Genomic DNA, 19,163 nt, shown 5'->3' with positions numbered 1-19,163 from the left:
AGCCATGCAAGGTTAAGCAAATCAGTGATGGTATTACCATTGTCAGCAACACCTAGGCCAGCCAAGAGGCAGCGGCATGAAGACGGGTGCCTTCCACAAGCCGCCTCCAGAGAGAAGCTGCAGTTAAGCCGTATCAGCAGCCTTTCTCTCCAAAGTCCGCACTAAGTTCTACACGGAAGCTAGGAAGATTTTCTTTTTAAACGGTGCCTGTGGTTAACAATATGCTTAACACGGTTGGGGTTGTGACAAGAAAGAGGAATAAGGTAAATTCTCTAAGCAGCCGTTTGGGATGTTTATAGAAGTACTGCCACAGTGCAGGTTTACGAAACCCCACTTAACTTTTTATAACGTAGGAAACTGCCATTTGTCTCTTCCATTTGTCATCTTTCTCCTCCCTGTGTCTCCTGGCATGGACTCGATGTCCTGCTCCCTTGTGGATTCCCATCAAGATGGGAAATACCGGCCGTCGAACAAAGCTGGCAGCATTCCCAAATCTTTTTTACCCTGGAGTCCTTATGATTGAGTGGGGGTAGGACGAGAGAGAGGGCAGTGCTCCGTGTTTGCTGGAGGCTGGCTATCGCCATCAGCCAGGCTCCCTCCTGGACACTGTGAGCCATTTAATTCCATCTTGCCCACTAGACCATTGGCCCAGGGAGGGCAGGCCACCACCACCTAACCAAGGGTCAGCTCAGTAAATCTTCATGAAATAGATAGAGCCCTTCAGTCAAACAACTTTCCAGGTGGGCATTATTGTCCCCAGTTTACAGATAAAACCGAGGCCTCAGGTGCTTGGGAATGTTGTTCAAGGCCAGGGAGTGTGTCGGCTTAGGGTCTGGTACTATGTCCTCTGTCTGCTGGAGAGTTTACAGTCCCTCCTGCAACCCACACTCTTAAGACCCTCCTCTCTTAGAGGCCATTGATTTTATTGTTTTGATTTTTTTTAATCATTTTCCAAAACGTTTGCATGCCATTGTGTTTGAAAATAGACTCTATTCAAATAGTATTATACCCAGGAGTAATTATGTTATAGATCTTTTGGCCCTACTTCCAGATTCTGTGTATGAATCAGTCCTAAATTCATTGGAGAACTGAAATGTGGACATAGGTCAAATACTCATTCAACCAACACGTATTAAATGTCCATTACGTGGCAGACCGGGGGCTAGAGGCGTGAGGTACAAAGATGAATAACAAATGGCTCCTGTCTTTGAAGAACTTACGGTCTAATAGCTCTAAGTGAACCATTTTTTCCTTAAAAAAAAAATATTACAAAAGTGAAACATACTGACTGCAGAATATTTGGAAAGCCCAGGTAAGAAGAAAAAGAAAAAAGGAATCACCAATGTGCAGATGTTTTATAAATCCTGAGGTCAGGGCCTATGGCTTAGCATCTCTGTATCCACAAAATCTTACACCAGCCTCAAGAAGCAACGTTTTTTGCATGGGTGGGTGGACGGCCACCCTTCATCTCATCACCCCAAGAAGACCACTATTAACGTTTAGGAAATATTCCTAGTTTCCTTTTCTTTGACTGTGAAATGACTGGCTCGATGTCATTCTCCCACCTCACCTAAGTCAGGTGGACCAGTTTATGGCCTCCTTAGCACCCCCTACAAGTGATGCTGGACTGCCCACCATGTGCACTGGTAGTTTAGTTAATTTTTCAACTAGAGCAACTCTTCACACTTCTCTGCCTACCATGGCCCAGGGCCTCTTCACATAGAGGCGGTTTCTAAGGTGTGGGAGAAGCAGTCGCTTTTACCAAATGCCCCATGCACCCTCCACACCCACCCCCAGAAAAGACTCGGGGGCTGGAAGTTGGTTTATCTGAGATCAGTCCCCTTGGATGGAGGGGAACTTTCAGCAGCTTTCCTCAACAGGCTGCATGTTGATTGACCTGAGGCAGCTTTTAAAACTGCTGGTCCCAACCCCACTTCACACCCATTAAGACAGAATTTCTAAGCATGAGGCCCAGGCACTGGGGGTTTTGTGTGTTTTTAAAGCCACCTGGGTCAAGGATTGAAAACCGTTGATTTAAAAGCAGGCCGGGCAGTAGTGTGAGTGGCCTTTGGAGACTAGTATAGGGCACCGTGATGGTCAGAGTCTTGAGACACTCAGCCCCGGGACTTGGCGTTGCAAGAGTTTTCTGCAGCCTGCTTCGTGAAAAACCTGGGTGGTAGATGCAGGCAATCGGTGTGCAGAGGGGAACTCAGAGGAGGAAATATCTTTTTCCAAAGGGCTCGTGTGGGTGCCTGTGTCAGGTAAAACCACACAGAAGCCAAGCTCACCTATGACTTGGGTAAATTGGGGAGATAAGTGTGACTGCCCCAACAGACGATTTGCAAGACACAGGAGCCTCCTAGCTTCATTATGAAGGAAAGAAGAATTTTGCAAGATGAACTGTTAGAGATAAGCCCCTGCAACGATAGGCCTCTTAGCAGAAGGGAGATGATTAGACTTAGATAATTTATTTAAATAGTCACTGAATACTTGTTATTTGTCAAGCATTGTGTGACATACAATATTTCATTTAATCTTCATGATAACGCTTTGTACTAGGTATTATTTATCACCATGTTACGGTGAAGGAAAGTGATGATAGTAAGTTTTTAAAAACGAAGATAAAATCACATTAAGCAAAAGAGGTAAGCGCCAGCCTCTCCTACTGGGAAGCCCAGGTTTTGTTCCCCCCACCCAGCTTTATGACCCAGACTGTAGGATTACAGGTAATACAAAAGATAGGAGAAAAACCAAGGTGACATCTTCTCAAGAAGGGGTAATGGCCAGTCGACTGGAAGGTCTTCCCTTCTGTAAGATCCATGGTGTCACAAAGCAGACATTGTAGTGTGCAGAGGGCTCCAACACGGCCTTTGCCAACCAGCCACGTGACCAGATAGGTCCCTAGGGCAGCCCAAGTCTCTGTTTCCTCAACCGTGCAGCCAAAAGGGCTGTGCAGTGCTTTGCAAGTTGCCCTGTGGAGGCCTGGGCTACAGGAGCAGTTCAGTGGGGCAGGATGGACAGCTGGGACTTCCCTCTTCCCCCTTCAACCAGACAAGCTCTGCATTTAGCTGCTGGAAGGAAACCACTGGGCTGGTTAATGTCCATGACTCTTCCAGTTTAATAGATGTCAGTCGCTCTGTTTTTGAAAATTCCTGATGCTGGGAAAAATCAGTGCCATCACGATGCTTGAGTGCATATTGAGGTGGGGGAGAATGGCACAGGGCAGGGAGGAAAAGCAGGTGAGGTGACGGAGGATAACAAGGCCAGCTGTGGCCAGCCCAGCTCTATAGTCACAGTAAACCTGCCTGGGGCCCGGGCTGCCCAGAGGGAATGTGAACAGTCAGAGCAGATGGGAAAGTAAACCAGGTGCCCTTGTTGTTACTGCAGTAGTGAAGCAGTCACAAGCCACAGGAGCTGGGCTCCACGCTTCTCGCCCCAAACTGTACTTTCCTTTTACTCACTAGGATAGAAGTCTCCCGTTCTCTTTTAGTAGTTTAGGATTTAAGCAATTTTCTGTTTCTTTGTGTTTTTCAGATCTTAAATCCAAATTTCATCCAAGAAGGTGAGTTAAAAAGTGACAGATTTGAGTACGTGGCGATTGGCTAAATAAATTACGGCAAATCCAGCACTGAGGTAGCACCTTTAAACAATGGTGATATAGTTCTCTACTTACGGACAAGGAAAATGTTTAGGATACACTGTTAGGGTGAAAAAGACCACACCTTGTAATGTGTATAATGGGATCCACTTTTTGTAAGAAAATATGTGTTTATATAAAGTCTAAAATGATATATGCCAGACTGTTCACAGTAACCCCTGTGTGATGTCACCATGGAGCTTTTTCTTCTGTTTTTTAATCTATATTTCCTAATTTAATCTAAAATAAACATTTATTACTTTTTTTTTTATTACTTTAAAAATACTTTTTCACGGGTGACTATACAGAGTTAAGCTGAAGGTTATTTGAATCGTTATACAACATGGGTGGGGAATGAGAGGGTTGTGTTATAAAATAGCTGTTTTATTCTGTCTGTTCTGAACGATGCAAATTTATATCAATGTTGATTTGACCACAGTGGCGCCAGAATTCCTCGTGCCCTTAGTGGATGTGACCTGCTTGCTTGGGGACACAGTGACACTGCAGTGCAAAGTCTGTGGGCGGCCAAAGCCCACCATCACCTGGAAGGGTCCAGACCAGAACATCCTTGACACTGACAACAGCTCAGCTACGTACACGGTCTCCTCCTGGTAAGCTAACGTTCCCCACGTCAGCAACCCCAGCACCTGGGTGCAGTACCCGGAGGCTAAGTTCGGCATGTAGCTCCTGTTCTGGTTACTTGGTCTCAAGAGAAGAGCTGCCCTGGAGCCTATTCTAGCCCAGAAACTTTGTGCCCCTCGGAATCCTGTGAAACAGTGGTATACTCAATTCCTTCATTAACTAAAGAACAATTTTCTTAGAAGAAACAAAAATGACTTACTCCAAAGTGTGCAATAGAAAACAGAAAATCCAGCCACAAGCATGCTTCTCACAAAGACTATTTAACAAATTTGGTTGGCGGCCTCCCAATTATTCTGTTAATATTTACTGCGGCTAATTAAGAACTTTCTTGCACAGTACTGCTTACAGAGGAAAGCCATAGCAAGCCCTAGATGCTTAAGAAACATTTATGGAAGAAACAGCTAGGATCAAGACACTGCATCCTTTAACTTAATGTTTTTGCATGTGAAATGGGGTTCCCAGCAGAGACTCCCTGGCCAGGTCCTGAAGTATCAGTGGACCCAGAGAGCTTAGCTTGAGAGTCAGTGCATGGTGAGGCTCATGGAGATCACCAGGTTTTGTGGCGACCAGTGGGGAGGGAGTAGGGCTGACTGTGACCTCTGCATTTAACCCTTTCAGAGCAGTTCTTCCCCTTGATGTCCTGGACCCCAGGCTGGGACTACTGGGAAAGTTATTTAGTAGAGGAATTTGCCTTTGCTTAAGTCACTTAATTATCTTGAGGGTCCCACATGTAGAATGTGAAATACTTGAACATTTCATTCTCTTTCCATTTTCTTGTACCACTTGTTATTGATTGTGGACTGAAAATGTTTTGGGACCAAGTTGCTAGGTGGCAATGACACTAGTAATATTGGGGACCAGTATTTGCATAGGACTTTATATATTTCAAACCACGTTCTGATTCTTATCCCATTTTACTCCTCTACTAAGCCTCATTTACAACCAACTTGAGAGATGGGCATGGCAAGAATTTTCTTCCTCTGTATGGCATTGGGGAGATGGAGAGGCAAGGTTCTCACCCAAGTGTATAAGAAGGTAACAGAACAGGGACTAGACCTTGGTCCTAAGGACTCAGCTCAGCACCCCTTATACTTTTATAGTCACTTGTCTCATTACTGGAGTCTGAAGAGCATCCTTTTCGTGTCCCTAGTGATTCCGGGGAAATCACCCTCAAAATCTGCAATCTGATGCCCCAAGACAGCGGTATTTATACCTGCGTAGCAGCAAATGACCACGGCACCACGTCAACGTCTGCTACCGTTAAAGTGCAAGGTACAGTCTCTTGGATAGTCAAACCTTTTTTGTGCTTTCTTTTTAATATTCATTTTCTAATTCTGGTAAAATACACATAACATAAAATTTGCCATCTTAACCAATTTCAGGGGTACAGTTCAGTAGTGTCAAGTACATTCACACTGTTGTGTAATCCATCTCTGGAACTCTTTTCATCTTGCAAAGCTGAAACTCTGCACCCGTTAAACAACGACTCCCCATTCCTCCCCACCCCCGGCTCCTGGCAGCCACCATTCTACTTTCTGTCTCTATGAATTTGTGTTAGTCAGACATTTTAACTGGACATTACAAGGGATCCCTGAGACCTGGGAAAGAAGAGGTACATTGTGAAAGTTCCGAAGCAAAGTTCCAGCAAATGGGAACAGAATGAATCTTTGATAAGAGCTGGCCGGGCCCTACCGTACACCTCCTAAAGCCTAGTTCTCTGACCAAGCTTTCTCTCCAGGGTGCAGCATTTAGTCCGAGGAAGAACTTCTGACAGCAAGGTACATCTCCCAGCTCTCTCTCGGGCCTAGGGAAAGGTGTGCCACTCGGTGGAGAAGGTCGTAGGAAACATTTGAGACACAGGTTAGGTGTGTCAGCCTTGGTGTAAAATGCCAAGTTCTGCAGAAATAGCATTTGACCCTAATTTCTGTCTCTGTAGGTGTTCCAGCGGCCCCTAACCGCCCCATTGCCCAGGAGAGAAGCTGCACCTCTGTGATTCTCCGCTGGCTGCCGCCATCCAGCACGGGAAACTGCACTATTTCTGGTTACACTGTGGAGTACAGAGAGGAAGGTGCTCCGTCTCCCCCTGCTCTTCTTTTTCTATCTTCTCTTTCTCTTAAGGAGGGCCTTCAGAGTCATAAAACTATTTGCCTCTAAGCCTTTCATCAGCTATTCCTTCCAACTATTGTCTTCCAACTCAGCACAAAGGCCTCAGTGCCGGGCTACAGCCACCTTTGATCTCAAACACCGAGCAGGGTTTTTTGCCAGAATAATGACTCATGGCAGGTTGCAAAGCACCTTCACGTGCACTTCTCTGCTTAACCAGCCCGATCACTCAGACAGGGACCATCGGGCCTATTTTACAGATGATGAGGCTAAAGCTTAAAGAAAGTTAAGAAACACAAGGCTGGGGTTCATAAGAGGCAGAGCTGGCGCGAGAACCCAGGTCTCTAGTTTGCTAATCTGTGATCTTTTTCCCAGAGAAGTAACTAGGGTGGCAAAAGCAGAGGTCTACCCCACCTCCGCCCGCCAACTTTACCCCCAGACAAACTTTAGAGACCACTATAGATATATATATATATGATGACTTTTCAAATTGTTCAGTTTTTAAATTTGTTACATTTACGTGCTAAGCGTGCATACATTTCCTTAGCAGTTAGAAACCACTATTATCCAGAAGAATTAGTTGAAATGAGAAGCTGCCAGGTAGCTCTAATTGTTAAAACAAAACACCTCTCTGAGCCGTGTGATGAGCCACACACCTGAATTGAAAGCAACTGCTGGCACCTGGAACCAGAATCCTCCGTTTTACTCTCTGTTACTCCTCTTATTTTAACCCTTCTTTCTTCTCTTAAACAGGCCCTCTGCAGTTATAAAGCTGTTTATGTTTGCCTCTTTCTTTAGCTGTTCACTGTGTCTCTCAAAGCAGCACAAAGGTATCGATAGATGCTGAGCTGAGAGACGTATCTCTCCAAGCCTGTATTTCCCTTAGCATTATTCAGGTCATAGTTTGTAAGATGAACTAAGTTCTCTTGGGAAAGTTATTTAATCATTCTGAGCCTTGGTTTCTTTATCTGTAAAGTGAGATTAATCCTCCCAACCTCATAGGATTTCTGAGGATTTAAGTGAGAAGGTTAAAAGAGAGAATTATGGGAAGACTCCTTCCGCAGTATTTTACATGTACCTACTGCTCCATACATGTTCCTTTCTGTTTCAATTTCCAAACGCATATTTTCTCTCACTTTGTTATTAATTCACAATATACTTTTCTGGCCTTGTTAAAAATGTGCCGTGTGTGCTTCTGTAAATTCTGCATGCTCTATGTCTTTTCACTCTCCCATGTGCCCATTTGAAAATGAACAGACTCTACAGGCCAGCTGCTTGTACCGCTCTCATGATGTGTTCAGTCTTTTAGGAAATTGAACCCAAACCTGCCACAGTTAGCCCACAGGCTCTCAAGGCCGGAGGCAGTGACCACAACTGTCCCTTGAATGGAATGTGTCACTTTTCCTTTCTTTGTTCGCTAAAGGTCTTTGAAACAATGTGCCTCTGGCCTTTCCTCTTTCCTTCTCCTCGGAAACTGTGCCCTAGGTTCCCAGGCCTGGCAGCAGTCGGTAGCGTCGACCTTGGACACTTACCTTGTCATTGAGGACCTCAGTCCTGGGAGTCCTTATCAGTTCAGAGTCAGTGCCAGTAACCCCTGGGGGATCAGCCTTCCCAGCGAGCCCTCAGAGTTCGTGCGACTTCCAGAATACGGTGAGTCCCAGCCATGCCCAGTACCCCAGGCGACAGAGACAAGACACCTGGCCGACTGTCACATACTCACTGGCACTGGCTGCCCACTGGCATGTCACTGCCCACTGGCAGTGTCAATAGGCCACGGAGCTAGAGGTGACCTGGATTTGCTTGTCGGCTTCTGCCAAGTGGCATTTCAGAGGCCTCACGAAGGGTGTTTCCGTAAAGTACAGGGCTCAAGTTAGAGCTGCCACCCATGTCTACCCTGGGCCTGCCAGGTTCCTGGGCACCTGTGTGCGTCTCCAGGGACCAAGAGGGGCAGGCAGGGGCCATGAGTCACATAGATGCTACCAACCCTCTTCTGAGATGGGAACACTGAGCCACCTCTTCCCTGGGAGCCCCTGCCGGCCTACGTGTACCTCAGCCCCACCCACCAATTTAAAACGGGGCGAGGAAAGCAACCTGCCTGAAGGATTTGAGGCAAAATGAGTACTCAATAGTTTCTCCACCCCCAACCCTCCCACAATGTCTTGTTTCAACATGGATATGTTTTTACCTGGATGTGTTGAACAACTAAGATATGCATTTAACTAGCTGCACATGAGTATTTTACAAACGTGGTTCTTATTTTGCCCCCCTATTCATTAGCTCATCAAGCCACCTTGGTCCCTGGGACATTTTGTAAGAGGAAATTTGTTAACCTAAAGAAAGCTCCAAATAGCAAGGTTTGGGGCAGGGCAGGGCAGTGGGCTGCGTACATTGGGGCAGGGAGAGGAGGTCACTGTAGTTAAAAGACAGTGAACCTGTGTCTTGGGGTTAAGGGCATCCTGGAGTCTCAAGAGGAGCTGTGGACCCTCTAGGGCCCCGGGCTGCAGCCCCGCCCCCGTGGTTAGCTCCGGAAATGCTCCCCAGGCCTCTCCCCACTGCCAGCCGGGTTCAGCTCTGCTCCCAGGGGCCTGTGACTCACTGGGAAACCTTGGCCCCAGTTCTCTATTTCCTGAGAACTCAATATGGGTTAGCCATGTCCAGGCTCAGCCCGGCTGTGCTCTGGGCAGCCTGAGGTGACCGGGGTCAAAAGAGACGTGCTGCAGGCTTGACTACTCTTCTCCCAGGCCACTGCCTAAATCCCGCCCAGGGATGACCGCTGCTTTTTGTGAGCCTTGCTCCCCAGCAGTCAACACAGATAGATATTTGTGTGCGTGCTTTTTGTGTGTGTGTGTGTGTGTGTGTGTGTGTGTGTGTGTGTGTGTGTGTGTGTGTGTGTGTGTAAATCATTGCCAGGGAATTAATGCATCATACAAGGTAATACCACCGAAGATTTGGGGTTAGGCTAAATCACTCAATACACCAGATAAGCTCATTCATGCTGAGAACAAAGGAGTGAGAAAGCAGTTTTTAGAATGTTTGGAGCACTTTCGTTTCCTTTTCCCCTTGGCCGTATAACTCTTCCCCTTTCCTCTCTGCTGCAACCTCCCTGCAGGCCTGATTCTCACTGGCTTTTCTAGGCCTTTCAAAGTGTTTTTCTTTCTCCCTTTTAATTTTTTCTAGCAGATTTCTATTTGACAACATCTGGAAGTTACATCTCTGATTGTTCGGAGTTTTCCCTTCGTTTATGGAGATGGTACAGGGAGTCTGACTCTGTCATGTCAGTTTCCCCTTGGATAATATTTTTTTAAGATAACATTTCAGAGAATTGTGGCATTTTCCCACTGAGTTAGGTTCCATATTTAGTCATGAGAATTGCTTTGGGGGTGATGCTGGAGCTTTTCTGTTAACCTTTTCGTTATTCTTATATGGCTTTCTCAATATTATAAATGGATTCTTTCTCTTCCAAAGATGCGGCGGCTGATGGTACCACCATTTCTTGGAAGGAAAATTTTGATTCAGCTTATACGGAGCTGAATGAAATTGGAAGGTAATAATCCAGCTTTCTGTTCCTTTATTCATGAACACTTAAAAACATCACATGATAATAACGACTTCTTGTTTTGTGTTTCTTTCACTAAGGGCATTTTCTCTATACTAAGAAAAAACTAGAGTATTTATGTGTATTTTCTATGGTTCTTTTTCTAACTGCTTACATTAAAGTTCTCAGCCTTTCTACTTTTCTAATATAAGAATTTAAGGCTCAGTCATTTCTTCAAAGTACAATTTTAGCTAAATCCTGAGTTCTGGTATGTGGCATTTTCATTATTCAGTTCTAGGTATTTTTCCTTCAACTATGATTCTTTTCTTTGACCCAACTGTAGAACTGTTTTAAAATTCCCAAATGTATGAGATTTTAAAAAATTGTCTTCTTGCTACTGATTTCTAATTTAATTGCTTTGTGGTTGGAGAATTTGGTCTACATGATACTGATTCCTTGATTTTTGTTGGGACTTGCTTTGTGAGTACTATATGGTCAATTTTCATAAGAAGTTCCATGTGTTCTTCAGAAGAATACATAAGCACTAATTGTTGGATACAGGTCTCTCTCTCTCTCTTTTGGTTAGAAAAATGTGTCCTCAAAAATGAAAAAGGATAGAAATGTGACTTTTAACAGAATAGTGAAAAATAATGTATCACCTGTCTCACAAAATCGTTGATGGGAAGGTTTTACATGCCTGTGATGTATTGGTCTCCAGGAGGTCTAGGTGAGAGAATGTGGGTAGATCTTACAAGTCACCCACCCTCCTGTGATGTGTAAATAAAAGAGCACTCGGCCATTAGCGTCCTCTCCATCTCTGATTGACGGCTCTCAATGAACGGTAAAATTTCCTACGTGGTTGTGACAGAGGTTGTGGAGAGAGCAAAAATGTTCGTTATTCCCATTTCTTAGGCAGGAGTAACAATGTAATTCACTGCCTTTTGTTACAGCTCCTTTCATCAAAAACCAGCTTTAGCTCTACTTTCCAATCTTCTTTGTGTAGCCAAACAGAAAAGATAAAGCCAGTGGAAATTGACATGGTGATGATGATGAAGCTTTTTGAGTAATATAGTATTCTGGATACCATGCAGATAGTATACAAAAGTTATTTAAGCTAATCCTTACAACACCATGAGGTAGTGTTTGAGTAGATTTCCAGTAAAGGAAACTCAGGTTCAGGAGGTCAAGTAACTTTCTCAAAATCCCACAACTAGTACGTGTAGAACCAGGATTCAAACCCTGGGCTACCTGCCTTTAAGCCTGTGCTTGTTTTACTAATATATGTTGTTTCTCATCATAGCAATTTTTTTCAAAAATAAGTTCTAGTAGTTGAAATCTAGTTTTCTCCATGATATTAAAGTTTGTGAAGCTACATATGACCCCAATAATAAGCAAATCAAATCCCCATCTGGTTCTAAATGAAATTGGTTGCACCACCTGGATGTACCGGTTAATTCCTCCCCAAGGCCTGTATTTGCTGTTGATAGCCATAGGCTAAGGCATGTTTTACATAGAAGAGATGGACGTTTTGATATTTCTTAAGGGGAAATCAATTTTCTGATCTGTTCCAAGCAATTGATTTTTTTTAAAATTTCATCTCCAATAACCTGAAGCTTTCCCTCTCTCCCAAGTAGTATCGTCTTCATCTTTTTAGAAGATCCTTTAAAATGCTATATATTAACAGAATGGAAATAAAACATATAGATACTTACATGAGATACATAAAAGATATCTGTGCCAGGGCCATGTAAGTGAGTCAGCTTTCTCCATCACACCTAAACCTAAAATTCTAGATCTATATGACTATCTTGTTAAAAATAGCTCTCCAGTAATTAAGTATTACAAAAAACAAAAAAGAAATAGCTTCACTCCTATAGCCCATCCATAGAAGCAAAGAGCACCTGAGCATGGCATACTTAACCAGAAATAAACTATATAGGCACCATTGCAGCTTAAAGACGCCAAAGACTTATCCCTTGGGAATGCTACCTGGTTACCTGTACAGGATCCCAAAAGGTAGCGGTACCAGGCCTCCAGGTAAGGATGGCAGGTTGAACACAGGCATCCGTTTTCATTCCCTCCTGAGACTTCACTGAATCTACAGTAAAGGATTTTTTTTAAGCAGGCACGTAAAGATGAGGACCTTGGAAGAAGAGATAGCAAGTATTAGAAGCAGAAAAGGAGGTGAAAGTGGCAAATGACTGAGAGACCTGAGAAACTCAGTCCAAGTCAGTTATGGGGTCAAGTGAGAGCCAGTGTAAGTTTTGCAGCAGAATTCCCTGAAGGCTCAGGTGCTGGAAGCATCCAGTACCTCTGGAAATATGTGTAATGAAGATGCTAAAATTGGAAGGGTTGTCTGAACCTTGTGTGAGAAGAAATTGTGGCTCCAGACCTCCTCCCCAGCTTCAGGTAGCTGTGTGATTGTCCTTCCCAATCAAGGAAAAGACTGAAGATTTATCCCCTGGAAAGGGTGAAACAGAGTGCCTCTGTTCTCAGGGACACCAGCCCCACTGAGGGCAATGGAACCATACTCCAAACAGGGCCACTGTGAGAATAGATAAATGCTAGATTCTGAGAACCCCTGCTGTCCTACCCACCAGACCTCCAGAGGTAGACAGCCAGGGCCTCACCTTCCAGACAGAAAGTAGGAGGGTCTTTCTCTGGAGAATCTGACCAGCTCAAGAGGAAGGACTTAAAGATACTGACTCTGGAGTTTCCCCTGACAAAACAGTCCATTCAGATCACCCTACAGTGAAGGTCGAGTTGACAGGCTCCACCCACACACGCAGAGCTTCCAAACAGCTTTTTAGTCTCCAGCTTTTAAAATGAGCCAACTTCTGATGCTGGCCAAGATGGAGTAAGCCCATTGTAGCCTTTCTCTCCCACTGGCTACAACCAGAATCCACGGATGAAATACAGATAGCAGCTACCTGAGCATTCTGAGAAGTAAGTAACAGAGATTGGGGAGGGAAGTTAACACCTGAAAAAAGACAAGGACAGTGGCACTGAGTTTTCTGGGTTATTATGTTCTGAGGGGTTTTTTGTGTTTTGTTTTTCTCCTGATCTCTTAGCTTTAACCCAAGGGTGGGCTAAATCAGTGAACTGTGCAGCAGGCACAGAGAGCAAAATCTCCAAGAGAAATCCATCTTTATGGCCAAAAGACAGGAAGAGAGCAGGGAGATTCCTATTTTTTCCCCTTTCTTCTTTCTCTTTTTTTTTTTTTTTTTTTTTTTTGTGCGGTACGCGGGCCTCTCACTGCTGTGGCCTCTCTCATTGCGGAGCACAGGCTCCGGACACGCAGGCTCAGCGGCCATGGCTCACGGGCCCAGCCGCTCCGCGGCATGTGGGATCTTCCCGGACCGGGGCACAAACCCGTGTCCCCTGCATCGGCAGGCGGACTCTCAAACACTGCGCCACCGGGGAAGCCCCTCTCTTACTCTTTTACCCACAAGGGCATTCACGTGGAAGTGTATGAGGATGCCAGAGGCTAAAACTCTTGACAGAATCCCATATTTCTGGCCAGCGGAACTACAGAAAGTGTCCATTTGAGCTAAAGAATGTGGGAGAAATCTCAGTGAGGAGAGAGCTAAATATTTTTATAAGAATCATATGCAAAGGATTAGGAATAATAATGCTTTGAACATTAACAGTTAACATCATCAATCACTAGAAGTTAGAAGGCAATAGAATAATTCCTTCAAATTTTGTTTCAACCTAGAATTATACCCAGAGAAACTAACAATCAAATATAAATGTAGAATAAGCATGTTTTAGATATGCAAATCTCAAACAACTTATTTCCCATGCACTCTTTTTCAGAAAAGATTGAAGAATGCATTTTACCACAAAAAGGAAAAACAGTCATGGTTTACTAGAGGTTTAACTGTGACCAACACTGACATAGTTGCAATAATGGAAACACTGAATATTGATTACAATATAATTCTCTTGGGGGGACAGGGGATGGGAAAAGTGGTTATGTGATGGGGACAAAGGAAGGAAAGAGACCAAAATCTCATCTTCTATAGTGGGATGTCAACAGATAATAACTAAAACTGAAAAGTCAAGAAATAGCCATACAAAATATACTATATTTAGAGTCATAGAAGTAAATACCTAAATAATCAGCAAAATACACTGAAGTGATACATTAAACTACCTCTAGAGGAAGAAAAATGGGGACGGGTGGAGGATGAGGCACTATTGTTTTTAATAAGAAACTTTGTTAAAGCTAATTGACTTTTCAAACCATGGGGATGCATAACTTTGATACACACAAAATATATTTTAAAAATTAAGGTAGCAGTACCTTGACATAACCACTAATTCAGGAGATCTCTCCTCAGCAATCGTTTTCCTGTATCCAAAGTCCTCTGGAAGGAGGTGACCTGTAATAAACAAACAAGAGAGGGCGCTGTTAAAACGCAGAATGGTAGTTTATTAATGGATGATGTAAAACAGAGCTGCCAGTTTGACCAAATACTTGTTCACTAGGCCAAGAATGATGTCTGACATGTAATAGGCGTTTGATTAATATTTGTCTAATACTTGCTTTATTAATTAGGGCTTTCTCTTCTTTGGGGAAAATCTATAGTAAAAAAAAAATTATTATCAGGAAGTTGCTTGGTGAACACAGAGCCAGGTCAAGGAGTCTGTTGGTGTCTGATGCATTCGTTTCTGCTAGAGGAGTGGACTGCCCTTTGGACTGCTCATTCCTCTGCTCTTGGGTTAGGGCACCTCATGAACAGGCTTTGGATGATGCTGCCTTATCACCTCTTTGACCCTCCCTCTCTCTGCTTCCATTGCTGACCAGTTTCTCCATCTATCTCACTCTCTTACTACTTTCCATAGGCCTGCAGGTGAGTCTGGGAACCATTCTGTCTATTTCAGCTACAGTTAATTTTGTTAGATATAAAAATGGCATGGTGGTTATATATTTTCAAATGTCCTTGTCAACTACAGATGCAAACCAAGTATTTATGCAAGAAATAACATGCACTTAAAACACTCCAGATGGGGCTTCCCTGGTGACGCAGTGGTTGAGAGTCCGCCTGCCGATGCAGGGGACACGGGTTCGTGCCCCGGTCCGGGAAGATCCCACGTGCCGCGGAGCGGCTGGGCCCGTGAGCCATGGCTGCTGGGCCTGCGCGTCCGGAGCCTGTGCTCCACAACGGGAGAGGCCACAGCAGTGAGAGGCCCGCGTACCGCAAAAAAAAAAAAAAAAAAAAAAAAAAAACTCCAGAAAAAAAGGGCAGGAGGTGGGAAAAGAATAGATGAAAGGTTGGCAAAGCGTTGATAATTGTTGAAGCTGGCTGCTGGGTACACAGAAGATCTGTTCTACTATTCTCTCTACTTTTGTGTATATTGGAAATTTTCTGTAACAGAAGGATCATAAATATAAAATAAAATGAAAAAATTGCCTCTTTAGAAAATGTTTTGAAATTACCGTAAAGCAGAATTCCTCCTTCTTTAACATTGTCACTGTTATATGTTATAGAAATATATTCTGTTCAGAAAAGAAAACTGAACCTGTGGTTGATGTTCAAAATGACAGAAAAATATAATGACTAAAAATATTGTTTAGTTTTTTGCATCTCAAAGAACCCTAAAATGCTAAGAAAGGAAAGATGGCTTTTCTGAATGATAACATTATCATTAAAAGTACAGAAAAGTCGATTCCTAATAAAATGTTACTGTCTAATCACTTTGGATAAAACTTCTCATATCCTTCAATAAAATGATACCTAGTTGATTGAGGAATCTTGGCAAAACACTTTCTTCCTTTTGTTTTCCAGAGGCCGGTTCTCCATAGTAAAGAAGTGCATTCACAAAGCTACTCGCAAAGATGTCGCTGTGAAATTTGTTAGCAAAAAAATGAAGAAAAAAGAGCAGGCTGCCCACGAGGCTGCCCTACTTCAGCACCTGCAGCATCCCCAATACATCACTCTCCATGACACCTATGAGTCCCCCACTTCCTACATCCTGATTTTGGAACTGTAAGTATAGGCGTCATCTCTCGAAGGTGGTCCCAAGCTATTGGGGTTATTTCTTGCCCACAATTAATGGAAATGGCAGTTACATTTCATACTATGTCTTCTAGTTTACAGAGTGTTTTATGTAACATGCACTCTCCCCTCCACTGTATAAAAACGTTATTCCCATTTTATAGATCAGAAAGTCAAGGATAAGGAAGATCATTAAAAGTAGCTCCTTAGGGCTTCCCTGGTGGCGCAGTGGTAGAAAGTCCACCTGCTGATGCAGGGGACACGGGTTCGTGCCCCGGTCCGGGAAGATCCCACATGCCGTGGAGCGGCTGGGCCCGTGAGCCATGGCCGCTGAGCCTGTGCGTCCGGAGCCTGTGCTCCGCAATGGGAGAGGCCACAATAGTGAGAGGCCCACGTACGGCAAAAAAAAAAAAGTACCTCCTTAAAACTATGAAATGGAGAAGCTGGGACTTGAACCCACATCTCTCTCACTCCAGTTTTCATCTTCTTTCTCTTATGGACTCTTGGGCTGGGCAGGAGTTTAGGAAAAGCTTATGGACAATGGGCTTATTGACAGGGGTGGAGTTGAATTAAAGAGAGGGGTTTGTGCATCTATCTACTGCCATAGCATCCCCAATCTGCCACCCAAGAAATTCCTTTAAGGGCAGAATCTTACCCTCAAAACCTTCCACTCGGGCTTCCCTGGTGGCGCAGTGGTTGAGAGTCCCCCTGCCAATGCAGGGGACGCGGGTTCGTGCCTTGGTCCGGGAGGATCCCACGTGCCGCGGAGCGGCTAGGCCCGTGAGCCATGGCCGCTGAGCCTGCGCGTCCGGAGCCTGTGCTCCACAGCAGGAGAGGCCACGGCAGTGAGAGGCCCGCGTACCAAAAAAAAAAAAAAAAAAAAAAAAAAAAAAAAAAAACTTCCACTCATTCCAGATTTTCTAGGGACTCAGGCAGCCATATACTTGGGGCTACGTACTGGGCCCTGGAATAGACCAATAAGGTCACATCCTTCCCACTTCTTCCCCAGGCTAAGAACAGAGATCGTGCTCTGTGGTTTAGGGAGATCTTACAGAGGCTAAAGAGAACAATCTTTTCAGAAGTATGGAGCCCTTGTAGAAATGTTGTCTGATTGGTGCTGATGAGGCCCTGCGCCTGGAGAGGAGATAGACATTTACACCGAAGACCAGTGCTGTGTCTGGCTCCACATGAACCTACGTTCCGTAGAGAAGCACCTCTGTTTACACCTTTCAACTGTCATTTTAGTCTTGCTCTTGTGTGCTTGTTAGTCTAGGTGTGTGGGGGGGGGGGCGGAGGGAGGGGTTCGAAGCAGTAACTTTCTGTAAATTTATTTATGATGAAAAAAAGAAAGCCAAAATGCAAACATCTTAGGCTACATTTTTTAACTGGTTGAAAAGAAACAAGAGGAGAAAAACCATCACTGTTAGTAATTGTAATCCTTTTGTGATACTTAACTTTCTATAGCTGTGTAGTAGCTGGTAAGTTGTCACTTTGTTTTTCTTTTTTTTCGATTGATAAAAATAAGTTTAATTTATATGCACATTACCACTTATTCTGACCTCATGCTTTACTATTTAGTCCAGTTCTTTTTTTTTTTAATTTTTATTGGAGTATAGTGAAGATTGTCACTTTGGATTTCATAAATACATTTACAAACAGCCTTTCAGAGCCTAACCTGTTTGTTAAGAGCTTCCTAACTCAAAAGGTACATTCTGTTGACAGTGAACTATGTTTGTTTACAAGTGACAACATGTTGTACTTGAGTTCCAATAAAAAGTATTGTCACTTGTGTATCAACCAAGGTGGTACAGCAGACCCAGAACCTTTGCCTCTTCAAACTTGTCAATTACCATTCTGAGGGAAGGTGTTGACTACCAGGCTGCCACAGAGTTATGGAAAGAAGCTGTTCTTGGCATGGAGAACCTGGGCTCTGATTCCAGCTCTGTGATTTGGGGCAGTGTACTTAGTTTCCTGGGCCTCAGGGTCCTTATCTGTGAATTCTGAAGATGTTTCCACTTCTCAGAGATGTTACAGGGATTAACTGAGATGAATATTGCATTTACTATGTGCCACCCGCTGTGTAGACCTGGGCCTGGGTGGCAGGAACAAAGATGAAATGTTATATTTCTTTTTTTTTTTCCCTTTTTTTTGCGGTACGCGAGCTTCTCACTGTTGTGGCCTCTCCCGTTGCGGAGCACAGGCTCCGGACACGCAGGCTCAGCGGCCACGGCTCACGGGCCCAGCCGCTCCGCGGCGTGTGGGATCTTCCCAGACCGGGGCACGAACCTGTGTCTCCTGCATCGGCAGGTGGACTCTCAACCACTGCGCCACCAGGGAAGCCCTAAATGTTATATTTCTTGCCCTTGAGGAGTTAGAAGTCTAATGAGAAAGTCCATAGGTAAATGAATGATTTCAGCATAGCCTAGTAAATGCATATTTTGGAGAGAGTTGTGTGAGAACATAGAGAGGGGCTTGACTGGACTTGAGGTTCAGGGAAGATTTGTGGAGAGGCAGTACCTGAGCTAAACCCTGGTTATGCCATGACTGTGGGTACCCCTTTGGTGGCCATCTAAATTGCTGGTAGAGCTTTTCTCTACCAGGCAACTGAGGTTCTGATTCCCTAGTCTAGGGAGGGACCTGGGCATCTGCATTATCTAAGCGCTCTAAGGATGAACTTGGTGGCTGAGACTTTCTGGTCTCAGAGTAGAGCTACTGTTAACTTCTCCCTAAAACGCTCTAAGAAGTTCAGGGGGCTGCATCTAACAAGCCCAGTCCTACTCCACTCCATGCTCACCACCCCTATCCCACCCTGGCAGGGTCAGAGGAAGGCAAAGGAGGCCTTCATGGGACCTAGCCTTTAATCCGGTCAAGGAAAGTGGGAGAAGAGAACAAGTTTGTGGGAAGGAATAAGCTAGAGAGGAGAATGGAAACTTGGCAGGGGGATGTCAGCTGTGTTCAAAAGCAGTTTCTGACTCTGGCTCAGGCTCCTCTGCCTGGGCCTTTCCTGGGGATGGGCCTCAATGGCCCAATGCATATTAGAGACCAGCTGCCTGACATCTGGTCACTCCCTCCTAAAGAGGGCCCAGAGCACCTGAAAATAGTTGCCATTTATTGCACACTTACTATTGCTACCAATTATGCTTAAATGCCTCATTGTCTCACTTGATCCTTGGACAATCCTCATAATGAAATAGCTATTATTATTGTTGTTGTTGTTACTCTAAAGATGAAGAAACCAAAA

The 19,163-nt window shown here is 44.3% G+C and overlaps 1 protein-coding gene across 4 annotated transcripts in view; it reads left to right on the top strand.

The window, feature by feature from the left end:
* The window catches only part of KALRN (kalirin RhoGEF kinase), a gene marked incomplete at both ends in the record, with an annotated part of 639,791 nt that overhangs the window by 618,515 nt on the left and 2,113 nt on the right, over positions 1-19,163 (top strand). For all 4 annotated transcript variants that reach the window (XM_082654652.1, XM_082654658.1, XM_082654657.1 and 1 more), the window contains 7 exons: positions 3,535-3,562; positions 4,077-4,248; positions 5,430-5,551; positions 6,216-6,347; positions 7,868-8,032; positions 9,848-9,926; positions 15,713-15,913. In XM_082654652.1, the coding sequence (XP_082510778.1) occupies positions 3,535-3,562; positions 4,077-4,248; positions 5,430-5,551; positions 6,216-6,347; positions 7,868-8,032; positions 9,848-9,926; positions 15,713-15,913 (899 nt within the window). The remainder of the gene's footprint in view (positions 1-3,534; positions 3,563-4,076; positions 4,249-5,429; positions 5,552-6,215; positions 6,348-7,867; positions 8,033-9,847; positions 9,927-15,712; positions 15,914-19,163) is intronic.

The sequence above is a fragment of the Grampus griseus genome (genome assembly GCF_964374135.1).
Source record: "Grampus griseus genome assembly, chromosome: 5".
Taxonomy (NCBI): domain Eukaryota; kingdom Metazoa; phylum Chordata; class Mammalia; order Artiodactyla; family Delphinidae; genus Grampus; species Grampus griseus.
Note: the sequence above shows the minus strand (reverse complement) of the source record. Positions and strands in the feature narration are given on the sequence as shown.